The 15,481-nt window shown below is 54.9% G+C and overlaps 5 protein-coding genes across 5 annotated transcripts; 3 read left to right on the top strand and 2 right to left on the bottom strand.

Annotated features, from left to right (window-relative positions):
• Nucleotides 1–456: 456 nt before the first annotated feature.
• On the bottom strand, nucleotides 457–2,424 carry J7T54_006765 (uncharacterized protein; the record flags this gene model as incomplete). The annotated part of the gene is made up of 1 exon (XM_051507087.1): nucleotides 457–2,424. The coding sequence occupies one exon, from the start codon at nucleotides 2,422–2,424 to the stop codon at nucleotides 457–459; it is 1,968 nt and encodes a 655-aa protein (XP_051365979.1).
• A 4,442-nt stretch (nucleotides 2,425–6,866) lies between these two features.
• Nucleotides 6,867–7,966, top strand: J7T54_006764 (uncharacterized protein; the record flags this gene model as incomplete). The annotated part of the gene is made up of 3 exons (XM_051507076.1): nucleotides 6,867–6,987; nucleotides 7,055–7,783; nucleotides 7,836–7,966. The coding sequence occupies 3 exons, from the start codon at nucleotides 6,867–6,869 to the stop codon at nucleotides 7,964–7,966; spliced, it is 981 nt and encodes a 326-aa protein (XP_051365978.1).
• A 663-nt stretch (nucleotides 7,967–8,629) lies between these two features.
• Nucleotides 8,630–9,923, top strand: J7T54_006763 (L-2-hydroxyglutarate dehydrogenase-like protein; the record flags this gene model as incomplete). The annotated part of the gene is made up of 3 exons (XM_051507065.1): nucleotides 8,630–8,688; nucleotides 8,776–9,825; nucleotides 9,884–9,923. The coding sequence occupies 3 exons, from the start codon at nucleotides 8,630–8,632 to the stop codon at nucleotides 9,921–9,923; spliced, it is 1,149 nt and encodes a 382-aa protein (XP_051365977.1).
• Nucleotides 9,924–10,194: 271 nt separating this feature from the next.
• On the bottom strand, nucleotides 10,195–11,829 carry J7T54_006762 (uncharacterized protein; the record flags this gene model as incomplete). Its single annotated transcript, XM_051507054.1, has 1 exon — nucleotides 10,195–11,829. The coding sequence occupies one exon, from the start codon at nucleotides 11,827–11,829 to the stop codon at nucleotides 10,195–10,197; it is 1,635 nt and encodes a 544-aa protein (XP_051365976.1).
• A 1,364-nt stretch (nucleotides 11,830–13,193) lies between these two features.
• On the top strand, nucleotides 13,194–15,307 carry J7T54_006761 (Heat shock 70 kDa protein-like protein; the record flags this gene model as incomplete). Its single annotated transcript, XM_051507043.1, has 2 exons — nucleotides 13,194–13,220; nucleotides 13,298–15,307. The coding sequence occupies 2 exons, from the start codon at nucleotides 13,194–13,196 to the stop codon at nucleotides 15,305–15,307; spliced, it is 2,037 nt and encodes a 678-aa protein (XP_051365975.1).
• Between the last annotated feature and the right edge of the window lie 174 nt (nucleotides 15,308–15,481).

Genomic DNA, 15,481 nt, shown 5'->3' with positions numbered 1-15,481 from the left:
AGAATGATGGCGGTGCGGGGCAACGGGGAGGAAGGCTTGCTTACCAGCCACATGTATTTACTTTTAGGGTAAGTCACTGATACCAGTCACCATCCCTTCGTACTTGTGATTACTGGCGACATTACATGGACATATCGACTAGGGCTGCAAAAGTCGATGAACAGATGCATTCGCACACAGGCCAAAGTATCAATAAGGCCCCGAGGCTTCGTCGTCAATCAAGCTGTCTGCAACAGCGGGTATCATTACTCCTTGAGAGGAGCATCTATGCTTCTTCGTAAAAGCAACCATTATCCAGACTTTTTCGTCAGTGCCCATTTTATAGTCCTCGACTCCTGAAACCTGACCAGATAACCGCTTAATTCCAATCCCCTCTCCTGCGTATTGAACAGACATGAGAAATTTGGTGTGGCGTCATTGCCGTGAAGAAAGAGAAACAGGTTGTCCACACATAATCTAGAAGAAGTTGTGATCGTTTTCGTTGTCCACAATGGTAGACATGAGAGCCGTATGGCTGTTTTGAACAGCGTGGTCCTGCAGAACCTTCTGTGGAATAGGTGGTAAAGCGCATGTTGGTGGAGGCATCGGCGGCGGGCCCTCGCTGAGCTGCGGCATGCTCCGTCTGTTGAACAGAGCATGTGCATTGTCATCTGTCTTCGGTCGACTGCCTGTTTGAGGAATCCGGGGCAGTGGCGTGCTAGGTGGCGGCGCAGTGGGAGGTGAGTGAGAGAAGCTACTGGGTGTCGACATCATACTGGCTCTCTTCGCCAGTCGTCCTGGCATCTGTGCGAATGTCTTGGCACGGTCGTACGTCACGATTGTCGAATGGCACCTGTCTGGATCCGACGTTCGCGTTTGCGATGAAGCCAGGGGCCGCAGTCGCCCGAGCCAAGTCGCATCGCCATGGCCGCGCAAAGCTCCCATGCTCGACAGCCGGCTAGGGCTCGTCCTCAACGTGGTCTGCTGAGGCAGGGTTGGGCTCGCTGGCCGGACTGGGTCAAGTGCCCCCAGCGTGGGGGAATGGACGTCTCTCACTCCCGCCTCAGATCTGTGCGTCGGCATTGGCAGGGTCTCCTCCTTAGCCTGGCTAGCCTTCAAGCTATCGCCATGACGAGTCGCTGGGCGCCCCGGTTCATCTTCTCGGGGCGTCGACTGGTCTAGCACCATGGAAAGGGGGCGGGATGTACGAATAGCCGCCGGTGATTTCCGCAATGCCGTGCGCGATGGGGCCGGAGACTCGGCTTGCTCGAATATAACTGGCGTAGGCTGCACATGTGACGACGCGTCCGCAGTCGGTAGTCGTGCTGTAGAAAAGCGGCGGTTGGAGGAATGCGGGACACTGAAGTTGGGGGCCACCACATGCCCTGCAAAGCCTGACGCCGTTGCGCCGATGAGCGAAGGTTGAGGTCTTTGTGATTGCGCCGGTGTATGAGACTGGGGTTCCACAACAAACGGGGACATGGTCTGCAAGGACTTCCGTCGATCCACGATGGCTGTCGCGTTCGGTCGCAACCTCGAGTCGCTATTGCTGGCCTCAGGGTGACGCCTCGTGGGCTCCTCCACTGGCGATGGGAAATTGTCAGTCGTGGGCGAGCATGCTGGGGAGGAGCCAGCGGAGGTGACCATCGTCCTTTGCCCCGACGAGATACACGATAGTCTGTTGGCGCTGCTACGCAGGCTGTCTAGTTGGTGTCCGTCATGGGAAACGACACTGTTCGTCGCCGACATGCCATCTAGAGATCGGTCCCGCAGGGTCAACGAGGGAACAGCCGATATGTCGCTGCTCTCGCGCCGCGCACTGTCCTGTTCACAAGCCTGGATTTCCGGTATACTCCTGGAATGGCGGTCGTGCTCCCGAACGAGAAGTGTGCGCTGGCTAGTTTGCTCCCGCAGGGGAGTGGCTGGCTCCAATTTTGGCGCACCAGTCTCTGTAAGCGTCTTCTTGCCTCCCTGTAGCTCGATCACCGACCGCAGGTTGACCAGCCAGGAGTCCATGTCGTCCGCGCTTTCAAAAACAAGGAGCATATTCGCAGCATGTCGCTTGTCATGCCCACCACGAAAGGGGAGCCTCGAGAAAAGGCCTCTGTTCGCGTCGGTCATCGTTGCGCCCTCGGCACCCATGATTGAAGAAACTTGTAGTACCCAGTGACGCCCAGGGATCAAGTCGCTAGCAAAGGCTGCCGAACTGCGGTTGAGACGCAGCACTTTCTCAGGCATGCGGTCGAAAGGTCCTTCCTGGGCGTACTCGAGCAGATGGCCGGACTCGAGCAAGATGTACGTTTTCGTCGTCCAGTCGGCATCTGAAACCGTCCCAGACCGGTTTCTTCGGGGCTTCTTCCTGCTGTTTGCTTTATCGGCTGCCGCTGCCTGTTCATTGTTGAGTTCAAGTGCTGCTTCGGCTGCCTTCCGTTCGTGAGACCTCATAATCAGGTCGGCCGGTACAGTCGTGGCGGGCAGATTCGAGTGCTGTGCGGCCTCTGGGCATGCCTTGTGAAAAGGTGGCACCTGCCATGACTGGGAACCGGCTTTGCCTGACTTTCCTACGGGTGTTTTGGATTTCGATGTCTCATCTGCGTCTGCTGACAAAGGCGGCAAACTCTCAACATCCTCAGCGGTGACTGAAAGAGGTCGAGAGACTTGACCTCTTACGATCGGCCTTCCAGGTGGCAGGCTGCAGTAGGGAATGCCTTGCGTTGCGGTACCACTCGGACTCGAGGGCTGGCCGGGCAATTTTGACACATGCTGGGTGACTGGGGTATCTAAGTGTCGAGCTGGTTTGGTGCGCCCAAAAATGCTCCTCAGCCCCAGCCGCGACTCCCTCCGTGCTAGTTTTTCGTTGCGAGATGGTGATACAGTATCCGTAATTCTCTTTTCTTCGGTGATCGGTAGGTCAATAGGCTGTTGACCTGGCCGCCATCGGATCGTGTCGATGTTGTCGGGCTCCGGCGCATGTGGCATGGTGGCTATGGTCGCCATATTTTTCGATGCGCAAGGGCTCAATGTAACCCGTGCTGGGCTTGTGCTTGTCGAAGGTGAGGATCAGTGTCGTACTGTTCGCTGGAAGTGTTTTAAAGCTTCAAGAAACCCAGCGCAAGGCGCATGGTACGCCACAAATATGCGCGACGTCGGGCAATCGACAGTGTCGCCTTGAAACGAATGAAACAAGATTGTCAAGGCAAACCAAGCGACTTTGCCATACAAATGAAACTGGCGCGACGAACTCGGTTTGAAGGTGAAGCGAAATCGAAAAGCGCGTGGCAGATTGCCGTGGAGAGGTCGAAACGCGGCCCGTGGCAGTCTACGGGTGAAAGAAGGTTTGAACGGAGGGTCTAGCGATCCTCCACCGATGCGCCGATATTGCTGTTAGCGCGCTGAGAAAGCACGCAATGTGGTCGCTAGTCGATTAGAAATCCTAGGGCGTTTCCTTGGGCCAGGAACTCAACAGCCTGTGATGCGATTCAGACTGGAGACAAAGGGGCGAGTCGTCGAGGTTGTGAGGTCAGCTATCCGTAGTTGTGAATGGCAATGTCGGAAGACGGTGTTACTGTGGCGCTCGGCCTATGACGCAAATGGAAACGAGCAAATTGAAATGAGCGACAATTTGTTTTAAGGATAGAATGGTTTGTGATGAGATGTACACGATCAACGAAGGATTACAACATGAGAAAGAAAGGGAGAGGAGGATACCCTCAGTGACTGGAATGAGACGGCACAGCTCCTGCCTCGTTGCACCTCCCAGCATTGACCATCTCAGGCTGTCAGACTGACGGGAGCGACTGTGGGCGTCCCTGCCGTTCGTGCAAGGTTGCGACTGCCTTGACCAGGTTGTGCCTCCCTGACCCACGTGAAAGGGGAGCGCTACCGGGGGTCTCGGTTAGTGCGCAAGTAGCCTCCGCCAGCGTCCGCCGTCCAGATCCAGTCTGTGTGACTGTGTGACTGCTGCGACGGGTTTGCACGGCCGCGTAAGTACAAGTCGATACACTGTCTTACAATCTATAAGTCATTCGTGGAAGACAAAGTCACAGGAGGTTCCTCTAAAGTGACGTGGAGGCCTAAAAGGCCAGGCTCGTCAAGTACTAGTAGTTAGTGTTTAGTTGCCCGCGTCTACGGATGTAGCTACTACTTCGCATCGCGGGGCTACCGTTCAGGTTTGCGTGAGTGGTTGCTCGACGCGACTGGGATTCCCACGATGCATCGCGTTTTATCCAATGTTATTCAGACGACAGAAAAGTACAGTAAGACTCGTATCAAATCATAGGCCCGCATTATCACGAGGCGACAAGATAAAATTAGGCGGACGCGTCTTGCAGATATACCCTGTCGAAATTGCCATCTCGCCTTACGTACCGTATTATAGCGACTTCGGACTTGCGTAAGTCATTTGGCAGAGACACGCATGACAATTGTCGCTCATGCGCATCGTCGCTCGCCAGCAGGCAGTGCTCCGAGGCTTCCGCATTGATTAACATCGAACTAAAATCTTCCAAGTTCCCATTTCATGAAATCATAGGTCAGGTTTTCTCGATCGATGAGTCTGGTCCCTAAAGAGTGGGTTACGTTAGGTGTATCTTGAGCACCTAAAATAGACTAGTAGAATGTTGTCGGGGTCCCTTCCCGATCGGTTGCTGGTCTCTTCGTTTCCTTTTGCTCGCCGATGCGCTTCGGGCAGAAAGTCGACACTTGCAGTCTACTCTACTTCTTACTTATTAATTACCATCACTACGTACTGGTCTACAAGTTGACGAGCAGAAGGCGTGTGCTTGTGCCACTTGGCTTGAATCAGCGCTCGGAGTGCCGCTACGGCACTTATGCGTTATCCCGTGGGCCGTACGCCAGAACTCCGTAATGGGGGGGGGGACCGCTGACTCTTATTTAGGCTCTAATGAATCGGTTACGCCAATTGCCGAAGACGGAGCAGCTGTCCAAACGCGCCCGCCTAGATGCTCACCAACAATTTTTATGCCCCACGACCACACGATCATGCACGATCCAGGAACCAAGCTAAGGTACTGCACGAAACAAGCGGCATGCAGGAACGCGAAACACCTTCGCCATCTCAATCATTCCGCCGCGGCTCCTCGACTTACCCGGCCAAAGGCCTTTCGCGAGGACTCGTCGTCAACTTCGACCAAAAGTCGCAGGCTTTGTGCAACCACGCACGGGCTTTGTGAAATTTCATGTTCCTCCACGGACATGGACTGCAGTCACAGACCCGAGAATTTGGGCGCATGCTGGGGGCCGTCTGTTCCGCGGGCGGCGCCCGGTCAATAGCGTCCCTGTCAGTTCCCAGGCTGATCCACACGGTATTGAGAAACAAAAACACACTGTAGGACAATGTCTTTTCTCTCCTCTCTCCATGTCCTTGTGGTCCTCCGTTGTGGTACGGATAGGCTACCTACACCTTGTCATACGGACGCACAAGGCCGATTTATTTACTCAACGGTAGGCGTCATACGCTCTAGACTTTGCGTCGTCATTTTAATACGGCCTTGTCTAGGCTTCGTGTACTACGTGCAAGTCCTCGGGATTGGCGGCCTGCTGAGCAACATGCCTCTTTTCCTCCCTTTCCACCAACGGGCTAATAAGGAACCCCTGTCCAGCTCCATCTGGTTCCGTGCTTGCACACAAGGGCTCTCAAAAATTCTGACAGTGTTGTCATGAGCTTCACCGATCTATAGGTTTCAGTATTCAAGACTCGCATCACTCCACGTAGACCCAGTCGTCCAGCATGGAGCTCGCTTTCGCGGATCTGGCCTGTATCATACTGTGGACGGCGACAAAGCCTCGAGAAGTGACAGGTCTCCCATCTTCCCTGACGACAATCCCCCGCTATCCATGCTTTGACCTAGAATTTCCCTCTGCGCGCGAGTGAACGGGTTTGGATCCAAGCAACTTCAAAGCTGCCGGGCTCAATAATTATTAGGCGAATCATGACTTGATGTAGTCCGCTTTGAGAGGTCTCCCTCTCGGGATTGTGTTTATATATTATTGTCAATTATAACGAGCTACAAAACTCTCTGTACGCAGCTTTTGCCATGCTCAAACACAGCGATGACGTTTGTATCATCGTATGCAGGGGAATCCCAAGAACTTGAGCGATTCGCCATCACGACTCATTGTCGCCAACGAAGTCTACGGCACGACCAAGATTGGCACGCATACCTGGTATCGAACAGTAACGCACGTGAGCACGACCGACACGGAGAAGCGTTGATATATACGCAGTATAGGGTAAGGTAGTCAGGTACGTAGCTGCCGCTGCTTGTGATACGGGGGCATCCGGTACGATAGACAAACCATGTGTCATGATCTAAGTTTCTATAATGATATTTGCTACAGTTTGGAAGTTCTGTGACGAATCCTTCCGTTGTGACATTGCATTCCCGCAACCTGATAGGCAAACTTGAGAAGATGGGGAGCTGACAGCCACATGCTGTTATTTGTGCGGATATTGTTAGGGGACTAACGGTCCGAGCAACCTACCTATCCTACAGCGGGGTGCCTGCACTTCACATGGTCACTAAATAAACTCAACTCGTTTCCACCACGAGTTGACTTCACTGGCAGTAGCGTCAATTAAACATGATGACAAGTACACCTACCAGAGGCTCACGTCCAAGCTTTGGACTGCCCGTCGCCATCGGCGCATTCCGAGTGCACAACCAAGCAGGTATCATAAGTAGCAAGTGAACAAGGCCTGATCCGACGCCGGACGATTGATCACGCGTGCAGGATTGACCACGCCACTTTTTGGCTTTCCGACGACCTCTTAATTCCATCGTTGACCAGGTTGCTCTTTCTCCCGTCTGCACCAAAGCCGAGATTCCAGCCCAGGTTGTCCTTCAGGTGTACATCACGTCGCAGCAATGTCCTCGGGTTCTAATAACGATGCCAATACCACACCCCGCGACGAGTCGCCCCCCGGTTCCCCCCCGTCCGCTTCTGTCTCGCTTCAGGCTGCCGCTACCCTGAACGCTGGATTGCGACGTGAGTGTCCACGATTCCTGGGTGTACTTCATCTGAGAACACAGCACAAACTGATGGTACCACTTAGGCTCTTCGAACAGCTCATTGCGTGGCCATCAGTCCCCCAATCAGCTAGGCCGCCGCCGATCCATCCTCATGAATCTACAGCACAACGACCCCACGATGCCTGCACCGGGAGAGATGGTAAGCGAGCAGCACAGTCATGCTGTCAGTCCACAGCTTGGCGCGGCATCTCCTAGCACAGCCGATCCTCACCATCATAGGGCGCCTAGCCTTGGTGAGCTGCACCAGGAGCTCGAAGCAGAGCAAGAGGCACAAGTAGTGAGTCCTCGTACGGCCGTGATCTTTGACCCCGGAACTGACCTAGACGTCCAGAATCGGTTGCTTCAGCAAATCCGACAGCAACAGCTCGAACTGAGTCGTCTCCGGGAGAGCAACCCATCCGCTCTCGCCGAGAATAGCAGCGCAGTGTCGGAGCGCTCGATCCAGGGAACGCCCATCCCCCAACAAGGCTCACAGCAGTCGCTGCAGCACGCGGCACCTCCAAGCTCATATTCGCGATCACCCAGTTTCCGACATAACCGTATGTCTGGAGGCGATCTGACGAGAGCAGACCTGCACCGGCGATCACGAACCCCTAGCCGTGGCGCGTCCCCAAGACTGAGGTCTACTTCAATCAGTCAAGAGAGCGGTGACTGGGCGCTTGGTGGCAGAGATGAGAGCGCATTCTACCAGGCTGAGACGCAGATGCTCACCCGGGAGAATCAGATGCTCCGACACCGGATTCGCGAGTTAGGTATGTCACATCCATCCCGGGTCGCGGGGATTTTATCACTGACTGCATGAAGAAAAGCAACTCTCGGAAGTTTCAGGCGGAGGTGCTGCGAGCAACGCACCATCGATGCAGTCATCGTTGATGCGGTCGACCAGTAACGTGGCAGAAGCCGATGCGTCTGAGGAGGGGAATAAGGGTGATTGAGGGTTTCGTTCTATCACCGACAAGATCGGAGATGATGCCAGAGCCGCGCGACGCACTTGCGCCACGCTTACTTAGTAGGGTAGGGAACGCGAGGACAAGGAATTGGACGGATTTCCTGTCGACCTCGACGCCGGTAAACGAGCCGTGAGAAGAGACGCCGATGACTATATGATGATGAAAATGACATTGCCGAATTGTGGATTATCAGATGGACTTCCTGGCGCCATACCTCAGTTAAGGAACGTTGGCACGTCGCCATGGGCGCCAGCCGACATACAGTATCAATGTTACCGACCCTCAGTCAGTCCTCGGAACATACAACGGGACAGCCCGTCGCGCGTTTTGATAGTCAATCGTCTGCTTCTCAAGACTTAACGTGGCCGACTTTGTATTGACTGGGTAGATGTTCTCTGTGTGAATACTTCTACGTAGTGCGACTTGGCGGTGCTCGCCGGCATACGGACGGATCCCGCTTCTCTCTTTGACGACATAACCATAACCGGTCTAGGCATCTTCAAGCCCGGGTTCCCGACCTTCATCCCCTGTCGTTCATCAGCACAATGATATTAACAACAAGCGTCAGAGGTCTCCCAAGAGCAATTGCCTCTGCTCATCAGAAATCTACTTTTAGCTCGACAGCGGCTCGAAAAGCCGACTTTACGCATGTGGTATGACTGTCCCTTCCTCTCCATCTCCAGCATGCGACTCCCTACTGAGGAAGCGTAGGTCGTAGGAGGTGGCGTCGTTGGTCTCGCCATCGCTCGGCAGCTGACGCGCCGCTCATCTTTGCCATCCTCCTCCCCGAGCAGCACTCTCCTCATTGAGCGTCACCCGGCCGTGGGAACGGAGACATCGTCGCGCAACTCCGAGGTCATCCATGCCGGCATCTACTATGGCACCGACACCATGAAGACATCCCTCTGTGTGCGGGGGAAGAATCTGCTGTACGAGCTGTGCAAGAGGCATGACGTCGGATTCAAAAACACGGGTAAATGGATCGTGGCGCAGAACGATGAGCAGATGACCGCGCTGCACAGTATTGAGAAGCACTGCAGGGAGGAGATTGGCGTTCCTGTCCGGTGGGTCAGCCAGGAGGAGATTGCGCGCGAGGGAGAAGGTGTCCGCGCTGAAAAGGGCTGCCTCGAGAGTCCTACCACGGGCATTGTAGATTCACACGGGTTGATGATCACGCTCCAAGGCCTCTTCGAGGAGAATGGTGGCGTGGTAGCGTTGAACTCACCGGTGCAAAGGATCACACCTCTTGGGGACAAGGGCGCGTCGGGATGGGAAGTGGAGGTCATGGATGGGACCACGGGCGAGACATCGACCGTCACGACGGAGACGATTGTCAACGCTGCTGGGCTGGGAGCTGTGGAGGTCCACAACATGATCGTGCCGGATACAGACAAGAAGACGCTGTACTACGCCAAAGGCAACTACTTCTCCTACGGGTCCTCGCACCCCAAAGTCTCAAGGCTCATCTACCCGGCTCCAGAGCCCGGCCTCGGAGGGCTGGGTACACACCTGACCTTGGACCTGGGGGGCAGATTGAAGTTTGGCCCGGATGTGGAATGGGTAGACGACCCGAACGATCTGTCTGTCAACACGTCGCGGTTCGAACAAGCCGTGAGAGAGATCAAGAGGTTTCTGCCTGGCGTCGATGTGGATAGCTTAAAGCCTGATTACGCTGGCATTCGCCCAAAGCTGGCGCATCGTCAGGCTGTCGCCACAGGCAAAGGGTTTCAGGACTTTGTGATCCGGAAAGAGAGTGGCTACGAGGGATGGGTCAACCTCTTGGGCATCGAAAGCCCCGGCTTGACTAGTTCGCTGGCGATTGGCGAACAAGTCGAGAAACTAATGTATGGTAATGTCACCACATGAGGCGCGGAAGACAAGCAACCATGGCAGCTTCAATAGTGAGAGATTATACCAAGACAAGGTCCTCGCGCTGAAGTAATAGAGTGAAACCATCCAAACCAATGTTTCCAGCATCTGTGGCTCCTATGCGCCTGATCGCTAACAGTGTCGTAAACTTCGTTCTCATAAACAAAAGAAAACCTTTGCCTGTGGCCTTTGGCCAGCCTCTGTTCGATTTAGCGAAGGCAAATGCTCGGTGACAACATCCTTCCAAGCAGGTCAAGCTTGAATTCGTAAATGCCATTGTAGGCGGCCAAATAGCTACGACTAGTCAATATCCTTTCAGGACGAAGATGGCCCTTTGGATTGACTCACAATTTACGTCCATCCGCGCTCCAGGCCAGGCCTGCGGTATGGTCATCGCAGGGCGGCCCGTCCTGCACACTCATGTCTGGTGTCTCGCGGGTGGGATTGTCTTCGCGCTGCTGAATGATAGCACGCAACATGTCCACAGGGTCCGGGCCATCGTCATTCGGGCCTCGCTCTCGCTGACGTGCATTGACCTGATCGAGCACGCCCATCCAAGATGGCTCCTGGCCTCGTACTGAATTCCCTGGATCTAAGCGCTCCACTCTTGGCCGTTCCCACTGAGTCGACGGTGGTAGCTGTCCCAAGTTGGAGGAGGATGTGCCGCTGTCACGAGCTACATCGCGGTACAAACGACCCGTAGTTCGTACACGGACGTTTGCTCGCTGTTCGCGAAAGTTCCCTAGGAGATCTGCCACCCGATTGATGCTAGGGTTGAGCGTGCCAGCTTCCCGGGGTGTTAGGTCCTCATGCCGCGGACCTCCAGAGTATCGAAGTGTCGATGCGAGGTCACGTACTCTGGCTGCCATGGGCTCCACACGTGCCTGAGAAGCCCTGTCCCTAGCCCACTCCCGTCTCCGGCGTTCGTTCTGTACGGATTCGAGAACTTCAGTATCGCTCGGCGTCAGCGGATAGTTTCGGTAGTCCACTAGGTCTTCCCCCGATTCGTTCCGTCTGAGGTTGTCAGACCAAAAGAGGTGGCCCAGCGACGAGGTTAAAGCTGAACCGCGCTGCTCGCCTCGGCGGTCCAGTAGTCTAGGGTCGACTGTGTTGCGATCCAAAACGTTGATCTGCTCAAAATCTGCTTGATTATTGATATCGACAATCTGGCGGATTGCACAATTACTCCTGAGATCTGCCAGGCCAACTCGACCACGATCCTCGGACCAAGCTAGAAGATCGTACGGTCCGGGGCAGAACGCCATATCACGAATAGCACCGTGGCCGGTCCAGGGCCTGGACGACTCGAAAGTTTTTAGTACGGCATCGCTACCCCATTCGAGGAGGTCCTGAGCATCGAAGACGGAAACACATCCGTGTTGCGTGCCGACCGCTAGGTAGGCCCCTGATGGAGAGAAGCAAGCGGCAAACGTTCCGTTCATGGGGGTCTCGTCATCCTTCTTTTGGCTCTTGAGCATTATTCTGTGCTTCAGCTCCCACGAGTACCCATCTTCAGCCCGTACGTGCACGTACATGTAGGGATCGTCGAGCACAGCAACCAAAATGTTCCCATCGGGCGAGATGACTGCTCGATTGACGTAGTCGGGATACCGAATCGTTGCTAGGGGTTCGATCTTGTCGTTGTCCTCCGAGGAATGGAGGCCGACAATCTTGACGGTCCTGTCATTGTTCGCCAGAACGGCAACGGGGAAGGTGTATGCCCGGTCGTGTGTTTTGACTCGCCCCGACGGCGACCAAATTGTGATGCCGTTGATTCGATCTCCCTTGGTCGTCAACTTGGCACTCTTCGCAATGAAGCTTTTGGTCGACCTTTGCCCGTGTGCAAGTAAGCCCGATATCGACTCCGCATCCGCTGTTGTAAAACCGAACGGTAGTCGACTTTCGGGATCGAGTTCGAGGCCTAATGCATCGCCGAGCCCCGCGGCCAAATCGTTACTCGTAGTAGCGTCTAGGTTCATGGATACGAATTCCCCGCGCTCGCCACCGCAGCATAACCACGTCCCGTTGGATACGAGACATCGCGGAGTGAAGGGCAGGAGCTTGACAGGATCGCATTCGCAGGTCGCAGTGTTCAGACGCAAGACTTGATTTCTGTCGTGTCCACCGGGAAGGTATACAATATTGTGTTTGTCGGCGCTTATCAGGGATCGCAATTGCCAATGTCTAGAGCCCAGTCAGTTGGTGTACCAGAAACCGCAAGACGCCACGAACAAAGAGCGCACAGGCGTGCGGTATTGTTTTCGTCCTTGCTTCAGGACGAGGCCTTGACTTGGAAAGTGCCTGCCATAGAGATGATCAGTAAACTGGGCGTTCACGGCTGTTCGCTTGGGATCGGCAAAGTGGGACAAACAAGCCATCGTCCGTCACGGCCATCCTCTGGGGATTGGTTTAGTCGAGTCGATGATTATTCGCAGGGTAGTTGTGATTATACCAGATGGCGGGACATGCAGTAGACTGCGCAGCGCCGATCATGGACTTGGATATTCGGCCGTGAAGCTGGTGCTCGGTCGTAGGCGGTACAGTAACCGTTGATGGACAAGGCGGATGCACTGCGCAAGTAAGGTATAATATTATAGAGCCCAGGCTTGTTTTGGCGAAGCGAAACGCGGATGTTCCGTACCTACGTAGACTGGGGGCGAAGGGGCAAGTGGCATGAAGAGGGTGGAGTGAGGAAAGTGTATATAAGGTACCCTACTACGGTGTGAAGTGTTGTTGTGAAGGCGGCAGATGACGTCCGAGGCTCTTCTCCAGTTGGACGCCGCCAGCGTAATTAGGCTCGAGCCAGCTGAGCGGGACTCTCTGCTGCTATATACGTACTTACAGTCAGATTCGCGCAGGATCAAGGTACAATAGGCAAAGGCAATTAGAAACTCAATGGCTTTGATGCTTCCACGATCTCATATTGTCTTACCTTTCGACCGAGGGTCATCTCGCGCTTGTCCGTCAACAGCAACAAGCTGTCGCAGTGGCTGGTGCGTCGACTGGACCTGCCACTGGCTGGGCCGACATTAGTCCGGGGATAGCCGGGGAGTCGCGGCGGAAAGTGCAGCCTGTGCAGGAGGTAAGGTGGACCCTCATTCGCGACGCTGCGGCCTCTGATTGCTCACGTCTTCTTTCCTTCGGTTTCCATGACGGGGACCTAATTTTCCTCGGGTCAAAAACTTTCACTGTCCCGATCCCTTTCTCATTATTCCTTCCCATCCTCTATTATCACACCTGTATTTTCCATCATCTTCCTCAACTTCTCCCTCCCCATCACGCGCGCCTTCATCTTCTCTCTTCTTGTTGTTTTCAATAGTATACCCTTAATCACACAACCAATATGCTCGCCTCGCGCTTCTCCCGAGCTGTAAGTTACGCGCCGCACTCATCGCGACAACCTTCGCATCAATGCGCCCGAATCAGAAGCTGACATGATCTATCCAGCTGCCCAGGGCTTCGCCCATCGCTGCTCGCTCATCAGCTTTCACTCGCGCCCCTCTCGGCGCCAAGTTCGCTCGCTATGAGTCCACAAACACCGGCGAGGGCGAGAAGGTGCAAGGCAGCGTGATCGGTATCGACTTGGGAACCACAAACTCGGCAGTTGCCATCATGGAGGGCAAGGTCCCCAAGATCATCGAGAACGCCGAAGGTGCCCGTACCACTCCTTCCGTCGTCGCTTTCGCCGAGGACGGTGAGCGTCTTGTCGGCGTCGCCGCCAAGCGCCAGGCCGTCGTCAACCCTGAGAACACTCTCTTCGCCACCAAGCGTTTAATAGGACGCAAGTTCAGCGATGTTGAGGTTCAACGTGATATCAAGGAGGTCCCTTACAAGATTGTCCAGCACACCAACGGTGATGCTTGGGTAGCTGCCCGTGGCCAAAACTACTCGCCATCCCAGATCGGTGGCTTCGTTCTCAACAAGATGAAGGAGACTGCTGAGGCCTATTTGTCCAAGAAGGTCAAGAACGCCGTCGTCACTGTTCCTGCCTACTTCAATGACTCTCAGCGTCAGTCCACCAAGGATGCTGGTCAGATTGCTGGCCTCAAGGTCCTCCGTGTGGTCAACGAGCCTACCGCTGCCGCTCTGGCCTACGGCCTTGAGAAGGAGGCCGACCGCGTCGTCGCTGTCTATGATCTTGGTGGTGGTACCTTTGATATCTCCATTCTCGAGATCCAGAACGGTGTCTTTGAGGTCAAGGCTACCAACGGTGACACCCACCTTGGTGGCGAAGATTTCGACATCCACCTCGTCCGCCATATGGTTGAGGACTTCAAGAAGACCTCCAGCATTGACTTGTCTGGTGACCGCATGGCTATCCAGCGTATCCGTGAGGCTGCCGAGAAGGCCAAGATTGAATTATCCTCTTCTCTCCAGACTGACATCAACCTTCCCTTCATCACCGCTGACGCTTCCGGCCCTAAGCACATCAACATGAAGCTTACCCGTGCTCAGCTCGAGAAGATGGTTGATCCTCTCATCAGCCGCACCATTGACCCCGTCCGCAAGGCTCTCAAGGATGCCAACCTCCAGGCCAAGGACATTCAGGAGGTCATCCTTGTTGGTGGTATGACCCGCATGCCCAAGGTCAGCGAGTCCGTCAAGAGCATCTTCGGCCGTGATCCCGCCAAGTCTGTCAACCCTGATGAGGCTGTCGCCATCGGTGCTGCTATCCAGGGTGCTGTTCTGTCTGGTGAGGTCAAGGATCTCCTCTTGCTCGATGTTACCCCTCTGTCCCTGGGTATCGAGACACTCGGTGGCGTCTTCACTCGTCTGATCAACCGCAACACCACCATTCCCACCAAGAAGTCGCAGGTCTTCTCCACTGCTGCCGATTTCCAGACTGCCGTCGAGATCAAGGTCTACCAGGGTGAGCGTGAGCTTGTCAAGGACAACAAGATGCTCGGCAACTTCCAGCTGGTTGGCATCCCCCCTGCCCACCGCGGTGTTCCTCAGGTCGAGGTTACCTTCGACATTGATGCCGACTCCATTGTGCACGTCCACGCCAAGGACAAGTCCACCAACAAGGACCAGTCCATCACCATCGCCTCAGGCTCTGGTCTCTCCGACAAGGAGATTGAGCAGATGGTCGAGGACTCCGAGAAGTACGCCGAGGCCGACAAGGACCGCAAGGCGGCCATTGAGGCTGCCAACCGTGCTGATAGTGTTCTCAACGACACTGAGCGCGCTCTGAACGAGTATGCCGACAAGCTCGACAAGGCCGAGGCCGACGGCATCAAGGAGAAGATCACCTCTCTCCGCGAGTTCATCGCCACCAGCCAGGCTGGCGAGGGCACCGCCACCTCTACTGAGATCAAGGAGAAGACCGATGAGCTTCAGATGGCCAGCTTGAACCTCTTCGACAAGATGCACAAGGCCCGCAACGAGGCTGGCGAGCAGCAGCAGGAGCAGGAGCAGCCCAAGGAGGGTGAGAAGAAGGACGAGAACAAGCCTTAAAGCTTGCCACGTCTTGACCAAGCTCATGCTTATGTTTCCAATGTTTGTGAGAATATGAGCGGCGTGCTGAGGATCGCCTTGCCGCTCGATGTATCTATCCTGTACTCATACTTCCGCCCTACCTTTGCGTTATATGTTTGCGCTTGCTTTTAATACCACGGTTGGCGGATTGGC

The sequence above is a fragment of the Emericellopsis cladophorae genome, assembly GCF_022114955.1.
Source record: "Emericellopsis cladophorae strain MUM 19.33 chromosome Unknown NODE_2_length_1295279_cov_118_880017, whole genome shotgun sequence".
In the NCBI taxonomy this organism is placed as follows: domain Eukaryota; kingdom Fungi; phylum Ascomycota; class Sordariomycetes; order Hypocreales; family Bionectriaceae; genus Emericellopsis; species Emericellopsis cladophorae.
Note: the sequence above shows the minus strand (reverse complement) of the source record. Positions and strands in the feature narration are given on the sequence as shown.